Source organism: Apium graveolens, chromosome 4, assembly GCF_009905375.1.
Source record: "Apium graveolens cultivar Ventura chromosome 4, ASM990537v1, whole genome shotgun sequence".
In the NCBI taxonomy this organism is placed as follows: Eukaryota; Viridiplantae; Streptophyta; class Magnoliopsida; order Apiales; family Apiaceae; genus Apium; species Apium graveolens.
Window position 1 is genome coordinate 4,865,137 of NC_133650.1, and position 17,080 is coordinate 4,882,216.

At 33.6% G+C, this 17,080-nt stretch overlaps 3 protein-coding genes across 3 annotated transcripts; all 3 read left to right on the forward strand.

The window, feature by feature from the left end:
- The first annotated feature begins 8,736 nt into the window (after positions 1-8,736).
- On the forward strand, positions 8,737-10,263 carry LOC141718216 (uncharacterized). The gene has a single exon (XM_074520597.1). It carries the CDS (start codon positions 8,737-8,739, stop codon positions 10,261-10,263), a length of 1,527 nt encoding a protein of 508 aa, XP_074376698.1.
- A 544-nt stretch (positions 10,264-10,807) lies between these two features.
- LOC141718217 (secreted RxLR effector protein 161-like) lies at positions 10,808-12,647 on the forward strand. The gene is made up of 2 exons (XM_074520598.1): positions 10,808-11,294; positions 12,550-12,647. The coding sequence occupies exons 1-2, from the start codon at positions 10,808-10,810 to the stop codon at positions 12,645-12,647; spliced, it is 585 nt and encodes a 194-aa protein (XP_074376699.1).
- A 551-nt stretch (positions 12,648-13,198) lies between these two features.
- LOC141717557 (putative nucleoredoxin 1-1) lies at positions 13,199-15,963 on the forward strand. The gene is made up of 4 exons (XM_074519683.1): positions 13,199-13,607; positions 13,966-14,505; positions 14,641-15,150; positions 15,263-15,963. The coding sequence occupies exons 1-4, from the start codon at positions 13,281-13,283 to the stop codon at positions 15,707-15,709; spliced, it is 1,824 nt and encodes a 607-aa protein (XP_074375784.1). The 5' UTR covers positions 13,199-13,280; the 3' UTR covers positions 15,710-15,963.
- The last annotated feature ends 1,117 nt before the right edge of the window (positions 15,964-17,080 follow it).

Genomic DNA, 17,080 nt, shown 5'->3' on the forward strand with positions numbered 1-17,080 from the left:
AAATTAGTTATAAAAATATTACTTTATTTTAAAAATATTTGTAAAATTACCGACCGACTAATTGACCAATTAGATATATAATAAATAATTAAGGGTGATTAGGTATTTTCAGCGAGTACCGACCGATCAACAACCAAACTTTTAATGTTTTGTCTATTATAATATAGTAAGAGCCTAAAACTCGTGCGATGCATGTTTTTTTTAACATTATATATGTTTTTGAATTTAATTTGAAGAAAAATAATAAATAATATTTATTTGAAATTACGATAATATAATTTGATAATAATTATAAATACATACATAGGTGTATAAGGTAGTGATATTTTAGTTTTTAAAAATTTATTTATTTGAATAGTACATAATTTGAATAGTACATATTGATTAAAATCTGACTCTATTATACTAACTAAGGAATCATCTTTATTTTCGTTTATTAAAATAATATGTATATTATAGAAATTAAAGAAGACCCATAATTATATAAACTCAAATATTGTACATACAAATCAACTATCAAATTTTAATATTTCGGCTAAGTTGGATCCTAGTTATCCTACTCTTTTAAGTCTATATTATATTTACCATCAAATTAGTTAGACTCTTTAATTTTATTTTAACTTTAATCAATAATATAAGAATTATCTTTAATTTGAATTCATTTCTGGTACCGTACCCAAATTTTCAATGTTTCATTTTTTATATTTTGACATTTACATTGTTTTAAGAACAAATGATTTTTGCATTGTTTTAAACGATTAGATGAGATTGTTGTTGTCGTCGAGTAATAAAGATGATGATAAGTTGTTCTTGTAAAATAGTTAATAATTTATGGATTGTTATAATCGAGTAGCTTAACAAAGTCTTTAAATAAAATAATAATTAAATAAAATAAATAATTAAGTACCTGAAAAGGATAATTTATTAGTTATTAGTGGTTGTTGTTTATTAGTTATTAGTGGTTATAATATTATTAATCTATTTTATTAAATAAACGTGTCTGTGATACATAGAGAAATTGTTTTAATTGAGAGAAATAAAAAAGGTAATGTGTTATAGTTGAAAACGATTTTTTATTTTTTTTTTCTATTATAATTTGAATCCTAAAGCTAATAAAGGTAATTCAGTAAATTTAGCGTATCAAAAAACAGGTATTTAGCAAAACTTTTAATATTTCGTTTTTTATATAATAGTAATAGATAGTTTAATATATAGATATATAGCCGCATCAATTGTTGTACAGAAAAAGAATTGTTGATGTTCGATTTTGTCGGGTTTATCTCGGAGAATTGGGGTTGTGATTCTAAATTTGAATTAGAGATCAATTAGAAATAGATTTTAATATTAATATATATTGTAATATTATAAGTAAGTTATATTTTAAGGGCATTTGAGTAATTTTAAAAAATTAATTAAATAAGGATGATTAAGTAATTTCAGCGAGTACCGACCGACCGACTATCAAACTTTTAATATTTTGTCATTTATAATATAGTATAGATGGATACTCCATCTGTTTTTTTACTAGTCATTTCATTTTTATGTACTTATTTTCAACTGTTTGACTGCATATAATAAAGATTAATTTTTTTAATTTTTTTTCTAAAATAAAAATATATAACTTAATTTTTTATTTATAAAAAAAAATTAAAAATATTAATCTTTATTATACAGTCAATGTATCTTGAGATGTGTGCAAAAGTGAAGCGACATGCAACTAAATCGAGGGAGTATTTATGCCTAAGATTGACACATTCGTAAACCTCATCTGGAGAATGTTGAATCGACTTCTCAAACTTGTTGATGCCTCGAATTGGCTGCCCCTTGAGAATGAGTTTTTTTCTTGGATGAATCTTTTGACAAAGTCTGATTTCAATATTTGTCGTTTATTTTGTTTATAAATCTTGTGCTGCTTGAAGGGCAGCTAGTAAAAGACTAAGGGTCCGTTTGACAATTCCGTTAAGTGGGCTTATTGGCTTATAAGCCCGTAACAGCTTATTGACGAGTGTTTGTCGACCCAGGTTATAAGTTGAATTTACAACTTATAAGCCGATAAGTTGAATGTTGGTAACGACGTATTTTTTCACAACTTATTTTTGATTTTTGATTTTTTATCAATTTTAATTTTAGAATATATTTTTTTAAATGTTAATATATCTTAAAATATAAGAATTAAGATAATTATATATACAAATTATTTATTTTAATTCATTTAAATAAAAACAATTCTGACTTATAAGTTAAATTATCCAAACACTTATATAACTTATAAGTATTTATTAACTTATCACTTATTACTCACTTATTCATTTTAAGCCATAAGTTACTTATTTTAAGATTTCTCAAACGGGCACTAAAAGCTTTATTTGAACTGTAACAATTGCAACATGTTATATTGCTTTAACTGCAATCCAAATATCCAATGACACAGTGTGGCTTGGTTGCCTAGTTTACATTTGTTTAAAGGGGAGAACTAATCATTCACTATAAAAGAATGAAGTTTACCAGTGACAAAATCATTATAAGCACCTATACTACATTGACAATTGAGAAGCTTATGAGCAAACATTATAGTTTGAATCCGGATCAGAAGTTCCAGGGATATATTTTTAATATAAGAATAGCCGTTCGGATCATGAAATTTCAACCGATTAACGGGGATGAGAATGTGGCTCATTCTCGTGAACGAGATTGTAATCTCATAATTCGAAAGAGCAGTAAATGAGAGGCCGAACGCCGAACTTATTACAAATGAGTGCAGAGAGATTCATCGGAGAAGCAATATGCAGCATCCAGAGCTTGACTAGTACTCTGCATAATTAACAAGACTGAGTTAAAATTTTAGAGAAATAATGACAGCTAAAAAGCCACAATCAAAAGGTGAAGAATTGTCGAGGCAAGAATCAAGGATTAGAGGTGGAGAATTATATGGTGGGACTCGTTATGTTCGTGGATCAAAGTGGTCCCAATTAAACAAGAAGAAACAATGATAAAGCAATGACATATTAGTAAGATAAAGTGATCCAGTTTGAGCTGCAGGCTATATGCAAATTATGCATTGCTCAAGGCAACCGAGGCAAGTTGCAGAAAAGAAAAAGATTTGTACTCCCTCTGTTTTTAGTTTTTACTTATATGTCGTTTGACTTGTGCACACGTTTCTAAGTCTATTAACCAGATAGTTAAAATAATAATTTTTAAAAATTTCTTTTTTGAATTAAAATTTTAGTTATATATTTTTATTCAAAAAAAATATTTTAAAAATTATTATTTTAACTACGTAGTCAAAATACTTGGATGTATGTGCACAAAAGTCAAACATCAGAGGGAGTAGTAAATTTAAGGTCCCTACTCTTAGAGATCGACTTCCAAACATGATCCTCTATCTCTGATCCAAATAAGCAGAACTCCGCGTGTAAATGGATTGATTTGATCTACCTTGTCACTTTTAGTATAATTATCTTTCTGAAAGATATAACTAATGATGCTACTAACTAATTCTGTGGAGAATGATATCACTTATATATCTATATTCATTCATATTAGTCTGTGACTATACAGTCCTCTTGTTTGTTGTTGACGGAGGAATCTGGTAACAACAAAGATTGAGGTTTCTCGCCGAAACTAAGATATGTGACGGTGGTTCTTTACCGGAAACTTAAGCGGTGTATGGTTGATTGTGGTTGTTTTAGGCTGAGATTGATCAGAGTAAGTGGTGGCTCTCTTATCGGCTCTCTTATCAGCTCTTAACTTCTTACCCTCTCAATGTGCCTACGTACCCTTTATATAGGGATCAAGCCTGACGTAGTTCTCGTAAAACAAGAAGTCTAACGCGTTAAGACTTCTTACTCTTAAACCCAATAGAAGCCCATCCGATATCCATCTTCTGCTAGCTTTAGGAATGTCCAACTATGAGGCCCAACCGCAAAGGCCCAAGGCTCGTCCGTAATCGTAGGACTTCACGGATAGTGCATCTCCCTGCGCAAGGATAACACTCCGCTACAGCTATCTCCCTTGATTTACGAACGCAGGTATAGCCACGGTTCACCCCAAATGCAAGACGCGTCCCTGTCCCCCGAATGAGGATAACCCACCAGATAGCAGGACAGGTGATCCCAAGCTCTCGGGTGCAAAGTGCAGGATGACTCCAAAGTTCTCCAACGAGGACACCCGTTGAATACAAGAACAGAGCTCCCAAAGCACACACCAAGGTTAAACCCCGCATCCCCAACGAGGACACCCGTTGAATACAGGAGGAGGCCTTCAATCATCAGGCATACCCCTGGAGGCCTTCAAGCTTTTCACGGACATCCCCCTCCTTGACCGTCTCAAGGAGGGAATTCTTCCAAGAGTACCTGCAACAAATACATTAGTAAAAATAACCTCCATCGCTCCTTTCCATGCAAGCTTTGTCCTGAATTCACCATTAAGATCACATAAAACAAACATAGGACGCGTCCTAGAAATTAGGGCGCGTCCTCACCCTTATTAGACTTGCACCGTCTCTTCTAAACCATCACGCACAGCATTTCACCTCCTATGACGCGTCATTGATAAAGTAGGCGCGTCTTACTGCGTCCATCACCATAAGCTCTCGTCTGCCGAGCACTTTCATAAACATTGACGCGTCCATAGAGTCTGGGGCGCGGCCTTCCTTGACCAGGCACTCTTCTTGCCTCGTAACATATCCCTTTCCTAGTAGGCGCGTCCTGTAGGCTTGGACGCGTCCTTACTTCCACAACGCAACACTAAGTTTGACTGCAACTAGCCCGCGTTTGACCCGAGTCAACCCAATGCCAAATTTTGGATATAACATTTGTCATTATCATTTACTAATATGAGTTTGTCTTGTGTGCCCATGTTCACATGCTAAGCACTAAAATTTATAGATTTGGAGAGTTTTGATAGGTGGAGTTGTTGTAAATGCAGGGGTCCATTATCATTAAAAAGTATTAACCAATCAAAACAAGTCAAATTTATAGAAGTTTGTGCTTAGTGTGTGCCCATGGGCACATAGCAGAAAAACGTACTAATATTTAGTAGTTAAATCATATTTATATTGAATGTAAGTAGTATGTTAGTACCATACTATGTTTGATAGGGAATACCAAAGTATAGGAAAATGTCAACTGTCAACACAATATTTTGACAAGTTTCTAAAATTTTGACAAGTGACTGGGTTTTAAGAGGCGGATTCATGAATTTTTGTTTAAGAAGATACCTGACAAATTTCGAGAAAGCGTTTTTATATTTTTAAATTTTGAGATGCAGTTTCATATATTTTTCAAAAAATTAATGATGAAAAAACGTAAAATTTGATTTTAAGTTCACTCATATTGTGCCAAAGTTCTTGTCATTGTTGATAGATTTACAACATATCTACCGGAACTAATTAAGATAACATGTAAGATAGCTTATATTATATTAATTGCTACTGTGATTCTTTTTTCGATGGATTTTCCGGAAATAAGCTAGTAAAGTATATTTAGTTTTAGTTTCCCTGTATTGAAAAATACGACTAAAATAAAGCAAATATTAGAAGGAATTACCCACACAATAAATAAGCAATGCTCCTGGTAAAAGATTAAAATTAGCAAAAGATTATAAAGATTCAAATGCATCTCTTTCTTTTTATATTAAAGGAGAACCAGGGTAAAATGAGCCCAAAAAATAATTGGAAAAATACATTGTTACCCTTATTTAACGTGAAATTGCAAAATTACTATTTTTTAACATGATTGCTAAATACCAAAATTTGTGTACAAACTTAACTCATTTACCATTCGAGACGATTTCGAGTTTTTAGAAGAGTTTTCGAGATTGAAGAGTTTTATAATGATTTTTTGAATTTTCAAGATCTAATTAAGTTTTCAAGGTGATCGGGATCTTTATAGAATTTTCGAGTTTTTTAGTATTTTATATAGATTTTGGAAATAAAAAGAGCAAATAACTAAAATGGATTAAAAATTAGTCAAATTTTATAATTAAAATTATTTATTGACTAATTATAAAAATCAATTTTTCAAATTTATTTTTTTGCATGAGATATTTACCCGATATTTATTTTTTATATTTTTCAAGTCATTAAAATTTAAAATTATAAATTTCGATAGTTTTTTGTTTGATCAAATTTTCGTTAATTTTAATTTTAAGTAGGCCAGAGTTTCAAGACACTAAAACCCATGTATTGGTTTTTGATCATTTAATTAATGTTTGTAGGGTTTTAAACGTAATTTGTCATTACTCCATGGAGTAAAATTATATTGAATTTAGCACCACATTTTTTAAATTATATCCGATATATTTATCTGAGCAATCAAATGGTCGGCTCAAGCATAAAGTCACGCTATGATTTCCAGGTTGCGAGTTCGAAATTGTTTCAGTTTAAATTGTTAGGGGTTAGAATATATTATAGGGGCTTGCAAAAGCAAGAATATGATCAACGATAAGTTTGGTCCTTTTGTGGGTGTTGGTTTCATATTTAATTAAGTAATAGCTCTAGAGAGGTCTAAAAATACTCCCTCCGTCCCCCTTAGTTCTTTATATTTTTTTCAGTACTCGGCACGTATTTTAAGACTTCTATATATTATAGTTCTGTAACTTATTTTTATGATTTTATTTTTCTGAATAAAAATTAAATATTTAAAGTTTAATTCAGAAAAAGAAAATTTTGAAAATAAGTTATGAAACTATACTATATAGAAACCTTAAAATGCGTGTCGAGTAGTTGAATTTAAATATTTTATGTTGCTTAGAGCAAGTCCCACAGTATAGATTTTGAATTTCAACCCCAACAATGATTCTTATCTTCCTTCCTTATTATTATTATATTAATAAATTTGAAAAGATATGGACAAAAAACATAACAAAGAGAGAGAAATGTAAAAAGATGAGAGAGAAATAAATTTTTTATTGTAAAAAATGTTATAAGGGAGTACTAGAAGTTATTTAAAGATAAAGAATAAAGCTCATGTCTTAGTGATATAAGGAAATATTAAGACACTACTGGAGTGCCATTTTTTGTCAAAATCGTTATAATTGAACTTAAAAACTTATATAAGGGAGCTGTTGGACTTAGTTTTAGACCCGTTCTTATAAACATTGCAGCCACATTAATCTATATATTTAAAGGGAATCAATTCTTGCTAATTTTTCAGACACAGACACATACCATTGCTATATTGTAATTTTGTTTTGTTACATTAGCTAATTATTTCTCCAATTATAATTATGCTATTAAAATATTTGAATAAAAAATAAAGTGATTGTCAAAGCATATTGAGGAAGTCTCTCAAATCTTACCAATGAAGACTTCTAAAGCTTATCAACCTTTCACCCCAACACTATGATCCTGGCTCAACAATATAGGGAGCGTAATTTTCAGAAATATGGCGAGCTGATATCTCTCTTTCTTGTGGCTGAAAAGAATAATGAGTTGCTACTGAAAAATCATCATATACGTCCCACATGCCCTGCCCAGTTACCTGAAGTACATAACACGTCATTCCTGAAGAATGAACGTGGGAAAGGGCATAGAGGAGGACGGGGTTATGGACGAAACCCTGGACGTGGAAATTTTCGTGGTCGGTTTCACAATCAATATCATTCTGGCCACCTGAAGTGGCAACGTGATGGTTACAACTCTGGCCACCAGAAATGACAATGTGAAGTGCCAAATAAAAGAAAGGCGCCCCAAGAAGGAGAGAACCGAGGCATCTGTCATAGGTGCGGATCTGAGGGGCACTGGCAACGTACTTGTCGCACACCCAAACATCTTGTTGATATTTATGAGTCATCCAAAAGGAATAATGGAAAGAGAGTAGAAACCAACTTCACTAATTATAATCTAGTTAATGAACCAGTCAATAAGGCCTCAAATGAAATAGACACTGGTGCTAATCTTTATTATGGTTTAGACGACTAGACTTCATATGTATTGTCATGCTTTACTTATTTTTTTTTGTTTTACTTATGAACTCATTTTATGTTGTTGTTCTATGTACTCGGTTTGTTTTTAATAAAGATGTTTTTCATTTATATATGTATAGAGATGGAAGATATATGCATTGTTGACTGCGCAACCACACACACTATTTTACAGAGTCAGAAATACTTCTCACAGTTGACTAAAACCAACTCACATGTCTGGACGGTATCGGGTACATCAAATATAATAGAAGGTTTTGGGAAAGCTAGTTTTCTTCTACTAAATAAGACACACATACACATACAAGAGGCTCTATACTCTGGCAAGTCAACTAAAACCTACTGAGTTTTAAAGATATCCGTCTTAACGGGTTTCACGTTGAAACTATTAATGAGAATGAAAAAGAATACCTTCTCATCACCTGAAACACCGTTGACAATAAAAGGGTCCTAGAAAAATTCCACTCGATTTCTTCAGGATTATATGTTACAAGTATACGAGTTCTTGAATCTCATAGTGTCAACATCCCCAAAGTCATAGACCCAAAACTATTTTCCCTTTGGAACGAAAGACTCGGTCATCCAGGAGTATCTATGATGCGTCGTATCATTGAAAATTCTATGGGACATCCTCTTAAAACTCAAAAGATAATATCCCAAGATGAACTTCAATGTTCAGCATGTTCCTTAGGAAAACTTATTGTCCGACCATCCCCAGTTAAGCTTTAAACCGAGTCCCCGAAATTCTTAGAAAGAATTCAAGGTGATATTTGTGGTCCTATACATCCATCTTCTGGCCCATTTAGGTATTTTATGGTTTTAATTGATGCGTCAACTCGATGGTCTCATGTATGTCTACTTACAACCCGAAATACAGCCTTTGCCAAATTACTTGCCCAAATAATTAAACTCCGAGCTCAATTTCCTGACCATCCCATTAAATCAATCCGACTAGATAATGCTGCTGAATTTACATCTGCAACTTTTAATGAATATTGTATGTCAGTAGGAATCTCATTCGAACATCCGGTGGCTCACGTACATACACAAAATGGTTTAGCAGAATCCTTAATTAAAAGACTTCAACTTATTGCCCGTCCCTTACTCCTAAGGGCAAAGTTACCTATATTTGTTTGGGGTCATGCAATATTTCATGCTGTAAATATAATTAGAATAAGACCTTCTGCTTACCACAAACAATCCCCTCAAGAATTAGTTCTTGGTCAAGTACCTAATATATCTCATTTAAAAGTATTTGGTTGTGCTGTGTATGTTCATATATCACCACCACAAAGAAATAAAATGGGACAACAAATAAGAATTGGTATATATGTTGGTTTTGATTTTCCATCTATTATAAGATATCTGGAACCATTAACTGGTGATGTTTCTACTGCTCGCTATGCTGAATGTCATTTTGATGAAACCATGTTCCCTAAATTAGGGGGAGATAATGATTTGCATAAATTAAATTCCGAAATATCATGGAATGCATCAGGATTAAATTCTATTGATTCACGTACTAATCAATGTGAATCTGAAGTTCAAAGAATTATTCATATGCAAAATATTGCTATTCAAATGTCGGATGCCTTTAGTGACTCTAGACATATTATAAGGTCACATATACCTGCTGTTAATGCTCCGGCACGAGTTGAAATCCCTACTAAGAAATCAATTCCTGGAGAATTGATTAGTGATTCAAAGCCACGCCAGAAGCGTGGTAGACCTATTGGTGCAAAAGATATTGTACCACGAAAACAGAAATTGATTGGAATTGCCCCAGAAGTGGCAAAAGTTTCAGAAAATACCCCAGAAGTGGTATTTCCTCCTGAAGAGGTTCAAGCCCCTGAAGTGGCTGTAACAAAACTCCCAGACGTGGGATTGCCTCCAGAAGAGAATGTTGCCCCAGAAGTGGCACACGCCCCAGAAGTGGCAAATACTTCCACGAAAGTAAAGGTACCTGAAAATTATGAGATCTCAATGAATTATGTCCATAACGCGAAATTACTGGATCGTGGGAGTATTGAGGTTGATGATGTATATGCTTTTTTCGTGGCATCTGATATTATTATGAACTCCGATCCTGAACCACAAAGTGTGGAAGAGTGTCGACACCGAGATGATTGGCGAAAATGGAAAATTTCGATTCAAGAAGAATTGCAATCATTACGCAAGAGAAATGTATTTAGACCTGCAGTCCAAACACCAGCTGGTGTAGTCCCTGTCGGGAATAGATGGGTGTTTATACGAAAACGAAATGAAAGGAATGCAATTGTGAGATATAAGGCCCGGATAGTAGCCCAAAGATTCTCTCAAAGACCTGGTTTTGATTACTAGGAAACATACTCTCCTGTGATGGATGAAGTTACTTTTTATTTTTTAATGGGTATGGCTTGTATGGAAAAACTGGAAACACGTTTAATGGACGTTGTGACAGCATACCTATATGGATCACTTGATAGTGATATTTATATGAAAATTCCCGAAGGGTTAAATATTGAGGACACTAAGCCTCGACATTTATATTCTAGTTAAATTACAACGATCATTATATGGTTTGAAACAATCTGGTCGTATGTGGTACAACAGGCTTAGTGAGTACTTATTGAATGATGGATATGTTAATAATCAAGTGTGTCCTTGCATTTTTATTAAACAATCATCAACTGGTTTTGTTATTATTGTTGTATATGTGGATGATTTGAATATTATCGGTACTACTGAAGATATTACTAATGTTGCTAACTATTTGAAAAATGAGTTTGAAATGAAAGATCTTGGAAGGACAAGATTTTGTTTAGGTATACAGGTGGAGCACTTATCTTCAGGAATATTTGTTCATCAATCAAACTACACTGAAAAGATTCTTGATCGGTTCTACATGGACAAAGCTCATCCACTAACCACACCAATGGTTGTTCGATCACTCGAGGTTGAAAAAGATCCTTTCCGTCCTAGAAAACAAGATGAAGAGACTCTTGGACCTGAAATTCAATATCTCAGTGCAATTGGTGCTCTCATGTATCTTGCAAACAACACACGGCCTGATATTGCATTTGCAGTGAACTTGTTGGCAAGATTTAGTTCTGACCCTACTAAAAGGCATTGGGATGGAATAAAACATATATTCAGATATCTTCGAGGGACAATCGATCTTGGACTATTCTTCCAAAACAATTCAAGATCACGACTAGTTGGATATGCAGATGCCAGATACATGTCAGATCCTCATTTTGGGCGATCACAAACAGGTTACCTATTTACATATTGTGATACTGCTATCTCTTGGAAGTCTACAAAACAGACTATGGCCGCAACTTCATCAAACCACACAGAGTTACTAGCAATTCATGAAGCAAGCAGTGAATGTATTTGGCTAAGGTCGGTCATTCAACATATTCGAGAATCATGTGGATTATCAAGTATTTCAGACAGTCCTACAGTTTTATTCGAGGATAACTCGGCCTGCATCAAACAACTTAAGGAAGGATATATTAAAGGGGATCGAACAAAACACATATTGCCATAATTCTTCTACACTCATGAACTTTAAGAAAATGGTGATATTGATATTCAAAAAGTTCGCTCATGCGATAATCTGGCGGATATACTTACAAAGTCACTACTTACATCAACATTTGAGAAGCTAAGAAATAATATGGGTATGCGGAGGTTAAAAAGTTTGCTACATCAAAATGTCAAAATGTGAGATATTTTATTCAGGGGGAGGCTGTACTTTTTTTCCTTCGTCAAGGTTTTTATCCCACTGGGTTTTTCCTTGCAAGGTTTTAACGAGGCAGTCAATCTTTGCAATAACTCGCATTTGACAATCAAGGGGGAGTGTTAAAATATTTGAATAAAAAATAAAGTGATTGTCAAAGCGTATTGAGGAAGTCTCTCAAATCTTACCAAGGAAGACTTGTAAAGCTTATCGAGGAAGACTTGTAAAACTTATCGAGGAAGTTTTGTAATACTTAATGAAGAAGATTTGAATAGCTTACTTAGTAAGCCTTGTAAACCAACTACTATAAATAGCTCATTTAGCTAATGAAATACAACAAAACTTTCTCTCCATCTTCTATTCTCCTATACTTCCTCTACATTAAACATAACTAATATTTTCAGTCAAGGTTTATAACATAACTAATATTTTCAGTCAAGGTTTATAACATATGCTTCCTTTTGCAGGTTGAATTATCCCAAGCCAAAGCGAAACTTGGGCTCCTTGAAGTGTTCAATAACAAGACTGGCAAGGTATAAGGAAATCAATTGTGGAGTTGTGGACTATACTGTTAAGGAGTCGTTTGGTTGGAGACATCCGGGTATCAGATATGAGTTTCGTTCATTCTAACCCCATACCTCATATTTGGTTCAGATTCCTAATAAAAAAATAGATGAATATTTAAGAATAATAAGTTGGCACAAAAAATATAATAAAATAATGTGTTGTGATAGAATTATATACTTTGAATATAAATATGGATATTATTTTGACTTTTATTAGTTTTTGCTAAAACTTGAATAATAAATAAAAGAACAAACTTTGGCCTCCGGGCAAAAAAAAAACAAGTTGGGTCGGGTTGTTGTGCTTGCCTAACCTAATCGATAAAAGATGATCTGCAGCTACGCCTGTCAATGGAGCGAAAATCCGATCCGACCCGATCCGATCCGAGATCATTTTAGCGGATATTGATCGATCTATTAAAAATCCGATCCGATAAGAAATATCCGATTATAAATGGAGCGGATATGGATTTAGGCCGATCCGATCCGTTAATAACCCGATCCGGTTATATATACATATAATAAAAATATTTTTCAATAATTCTAATTTTAAACGTAATATCCTCTAGTCAAGTTCCATTATCTATATTTCGTTCGGTTCGTTCTCAAATGTATAGTCCATTTCTATAACCTCGTTTCTATAACCCTAGTTCTTTAATATTTTAGAACCGCATAACTCAAACTCAATTCATATACACTTTCATTTCGCAACATCAATTTTTTCATAGTTAGAACTAAAATACAATACAACTCGGTATGTTTATTTCAAAAAGCGAATTTTAGTTTGTAATTTATCTTTGAATTTCGTTGTATTCTACTTGTATTTTAATATTTTTCGGAATTATAAATTATAAATAAATTTTGTAATAAGTTAAGTTAAAAAAATAAATATATATAAATGGAGCGGATATCCGATCCGAAATCCGCGATCCGAACGGATCCAGATATGGATCGGCCATCCGAATCCGAATCCGAAAAAATAAATAGATATGGATATGGATTTAGACCAATCCGATCCAAACCCGATCCATTGACAGGACCTATCTGCAGCAGCTTAATAACCAAATTGAATGGCGATGCAGATGAAGATGTGTTTAAGCGGCAAAAGGAAGAAGAGTCATGATAATTACGATGATGATGGTTCTGAATTCAGGAAGATCTTGAAGATGTTGAATGACGATGATCCTGAAATCACGAAGAGATTGAAGAGGAAGAATGATGAAGCTAATTTATCACAGGAGAAAGTAGTAACGAGTTTTTTGAGGAGGTGTTCAACTGTAATTAACAAGCAGACTAGTACATTACAAGTCGGAGATCGAGTTAATTTATCTAAACTTCTCTTCCCCAAACACAAACATAGGGACCATCTCATTACTTACAGTGACCGCCTTCGTCCGGTATATATACACATATCTGCTTTCGTGTTATTATTCGTATTCTGACTGATGATCGTTCATATCAATCGTATTCTGTCTGATAATAGTAACTGTAATGTTTGGGCATGATATTATTCGTATTTTGACTGATGATTATGCATATTAATGGTATTCTGACTGATAATAGTAACTAATTTATTCGTATTTTGATGATAAAGATGATAGTAACTGTTTATATGCTTTCAATCTAACAAGGAATTTCACTGCAAGTAGCAATTTAATTTATGCAACTCTTTTGATTGTGTGTGTGTGTGGTTTTTTCTTAATTATTATTTATAAATTTATGTACACTAAGTTACCTCCCCTTTTTTCCGTTTAGGTCCAGGATAAGCACCTCCAGGGTAAATTTATTGTTTTACATTTCTTTCCACTATTTCCTTGGTCTAGCATCGATTATCGTACTCATAAGCATGCAATGACAAACTTGGTGGAGATATATAATGCGTTGCATCCTCAAGGTTGTTTGGAGGTTGTTTTCATTGCTGTTGAAGTTGATCAAGTTGGCCTAAAATTACACGATTCTCGTCTTGAGCATTATTTTGAAGATCAGTTCGCTTTTATGCCTTGGACGGCTATCCCGTTCTCAGATATTAAATCCAGGAAATATTTGGAGACGAGATTTCCTGTATCTGACCGTATCAAAACAGAACCCATCTCAGTTGTCATTGATCCCACAGGCTTGGTTTTGCAACATAATGCCAAAGAAATCTTTCGCTTGTACGGAGCACGGGGTTTCCCTTTCAGCAAGGAGAGGATAGAATGCCTTTTATACCAAGACCTAGAGGCCCTGTACCATCCCTCAGTTTCTAAACTCCTCGCCTCTCCTGAACGTAATTATGTCTTGGACAAAAATAAGCAGGTATTCATATTGTAATCATCATCATAACATTGTCGCACACTCATCATCTTGTTCCGTTTCAATTATATCTTTTCATGCTCTTGCGAACTCTGATTTTTGTCTATATGTCTGTTTTACTCCTGCTCCCTTTAACAGAAGGTTCCTCTTGATAACCTTGAAGGCAAGGTCGTAGCCTTGTATTTTTTTGATGAGGAACAGGACGATGATTTTAGAATCGAGATTCAAAAGGCCTATGAACTGTTGGCTAAAGAGAAAAACTTCGAAATCGTGCTTGTTTACGTTCATGACACATTTCTTGCCTACGAACGTTCAAGCGAAGAAATATTCTGGCAAAGATTCGGTGAGATGCCTTGGCTGGCACTCCCGTATAAAGACCCAATCTGCAAGAAGTTGCAGAGGGTCTTTAAGTATCCTGGGGGTGTAGATAGTTCATGGCCGGATCCTAGGCTTGCGATCATTGGACCGCATGGAGAATTTGCCGACCGTTATGGCGCTGACATCTTCAACAACTATGGTATTTCAGCATTCCCATTCACCCGCAAGACAGTTGCTAAAAGAGAGGCTGAAGATATACAAAAACTGAATTTGAAGCTGGATATGTTCTGTAGTCCTGACACTTCTTTCATTAAAACTGACGGGTCCACAGTGAGTTCTTTCCACAGTCTTGTGCTTGGTTCCATCATTCATGCCATATCTCGTCCGGTGTTTGGAAGTTCTTATGCCACTTTGCTTATGTATTTTCTGTTTAACTTTACAGGTTTATGCTGTTGAGTTGTCGCAACTTGCGGGGAAGAGAATCATGCTTATTGTCGAGCAATGCTGGACAATTCCAAATTCCGCCAAGTTTTGGAGGATGCTAAAAAAAAGGTATTTCCAAATGAAGGGCACAAAAAATGAGTTTGAGGTGATCCACATATGCGAAGAACAGCACATATGTGAAGAACAGATGTCTTCGTATTCCAAGAACGTCGCACCAATGTCAGGGTTGAGACTTCCTGTTCGTGCAGGATCAGACGAATACAAGCTGATATTTCGTGTTTTAAGACAAGGTTTTGGACTTCTTGTTTTCGATAGTGATGGAAGGCTTTTGAGGAGAACAGTATATCCTTCGATCAAAAAGGGTAATATGGAATTTCCCTTTTATGCTGGTAGTTTGGAAAAGGATGTCTTGAGGGAACTGAAAGATAGGTTTAGTTGGTACTAGAAATATTTATTCCGAGGTTTGGTAGAGAATTATTGTTCTAGTCTTATATTGTATCCTCAGAAGTGTGTTGCTTCTTATTCGCATATCTTATCGAACTCCTTTGGATTCCCAGGTGTGCGATGGTGGCAATTCTTTAGATTTACTATGTTTGTTAGTTTTGTTTTTGCAAGTCCACCAAATGACAGGCGGATTATTGGCTGTATTGTATTAATCTTAAGATGGTTTAAGTTAAAAGCTAATGTACTTTGCTGGAACTTCTCAACTATTTTCTGAAGTGAGCTTATTTCAGAGACTCTTTCTAATATTTCATATTCTAGGTTTTAATAAAGACATCTGTAATGACCCTGATTAGAAATCCACCTATTCCAGGAAAGGCTACTGTTTCCACCTTTTGATCAAGTTCTGGCTGTTCAATCCCTTGTTAGCTAAATGGTTCACTAAATTTAGCAGACTCTTTTCCTCACTTTATACGCAATCCTCATTAGCTCTTGCACTTAGAGCAAGTTCAAGAGTGTTCTAATAAATGCCTTAAAAATATTATAAAATATGATGTCCTAGTAATTTAGGACAATATTCTCATGTATGCACTCCAACAACAATACCTTATAGTTGTGTCTTATCATTAAAATAATATTATATTTGAATTATATTTGGAGGGAATGAAAAAAATGAGAGAGAAGATATGTGTAAAAAAGAGTGAAACGAATTTTTTATTGAAAAAATTGATATATGGCATCTTTAGTAGAGCCTTAAAAATGAGACATTTGATGGATATCCTAGTGTAGGGCATTGTTGAAGTATCTAATTAATCAAAATACTTCAATTTAAGGCACTATTGGACTTTACAAACTGGTTTCTAAAACCTCTACATAGCTATCTGAATGAGCTATCGTCGATCCATCTCTCCTGAGGTTGTGGAAACTTATTTGATTATATATATAATTTTTATAAATATTTATACAAATAAATTTAAAATATGAAATATTATTAAAGTAAATATAATTTTAAGATCTAACTTATGAACTGAGATCAATTTGAGATGAAAAATTAAGAATACGAGATTATTATTTTTCTTAAATTTTTTACAAATTTAGATATATACACATATATATAGAGTAAAGTTCTATGGAGTCCACCTTTAATTGGAGTCCTCGGAGTCCATATATGTTCTGCAAGTAAAATATAGCTTAAAATATTGCAAAACATATTATTTTTCGACAAACATCACTATTCTATCAAAAATCTTGTAGATTGCATACATTTTACAAGCAGAACATTGCAAAAATATATATTCTACAAAACATGTTTAGTTTGCAGAACATAAATGTTCATGTTGCAGAACATATTGCAGAACATACATATTGTACCGTA

Excerpts from the sequence above, each read along its gene's own strand:
- LOC141718216 (XM_074520597.1), top strand. The coding sequence starts at position 8,737 with ATGGTTTTAATTGATGCGTCAACTCGATGGTCTCATGTATGTCTACTT.
- LOC141718217 (XM_074520598.1), top strand. The coding sequence starts at position 10,808 with ATGGACAAAGCTCATCCACTAACCACACCAATGGTTGTTCGATCACTC. Across the intron at positions 11,295-12,549 it reads TCATGAAGCAAGCAGTGAAT|CTACGCCTGTCAATGGAGCG; the intron begins GTATTTGGCTAA and ends GATGATCTGCAG.
- LOC141717557 (XM_074519683.1), top strand. The coding sequence starts at position 13,281 with ATGGCGATGCAGATGAAGATGTGTTTAAGCGGCAAAAGGAAGAAGAGT. Across the intron at positions 13,608-13,965 it reads ACAGTGACCGCCTTCGTCCG|GTCCAGGATAAGCACCTCCA; the intron begins GTATATATACAC and ends TTTTCCGTTTAG. Across the intron at positions 15,151-15,262 it reads TTAAAACTGACGGGTCCACA|GTTTATGCTGTTGAGTTGTC; the intron begins GTGAGTTCTTTC and ends TTAACTTTACAG.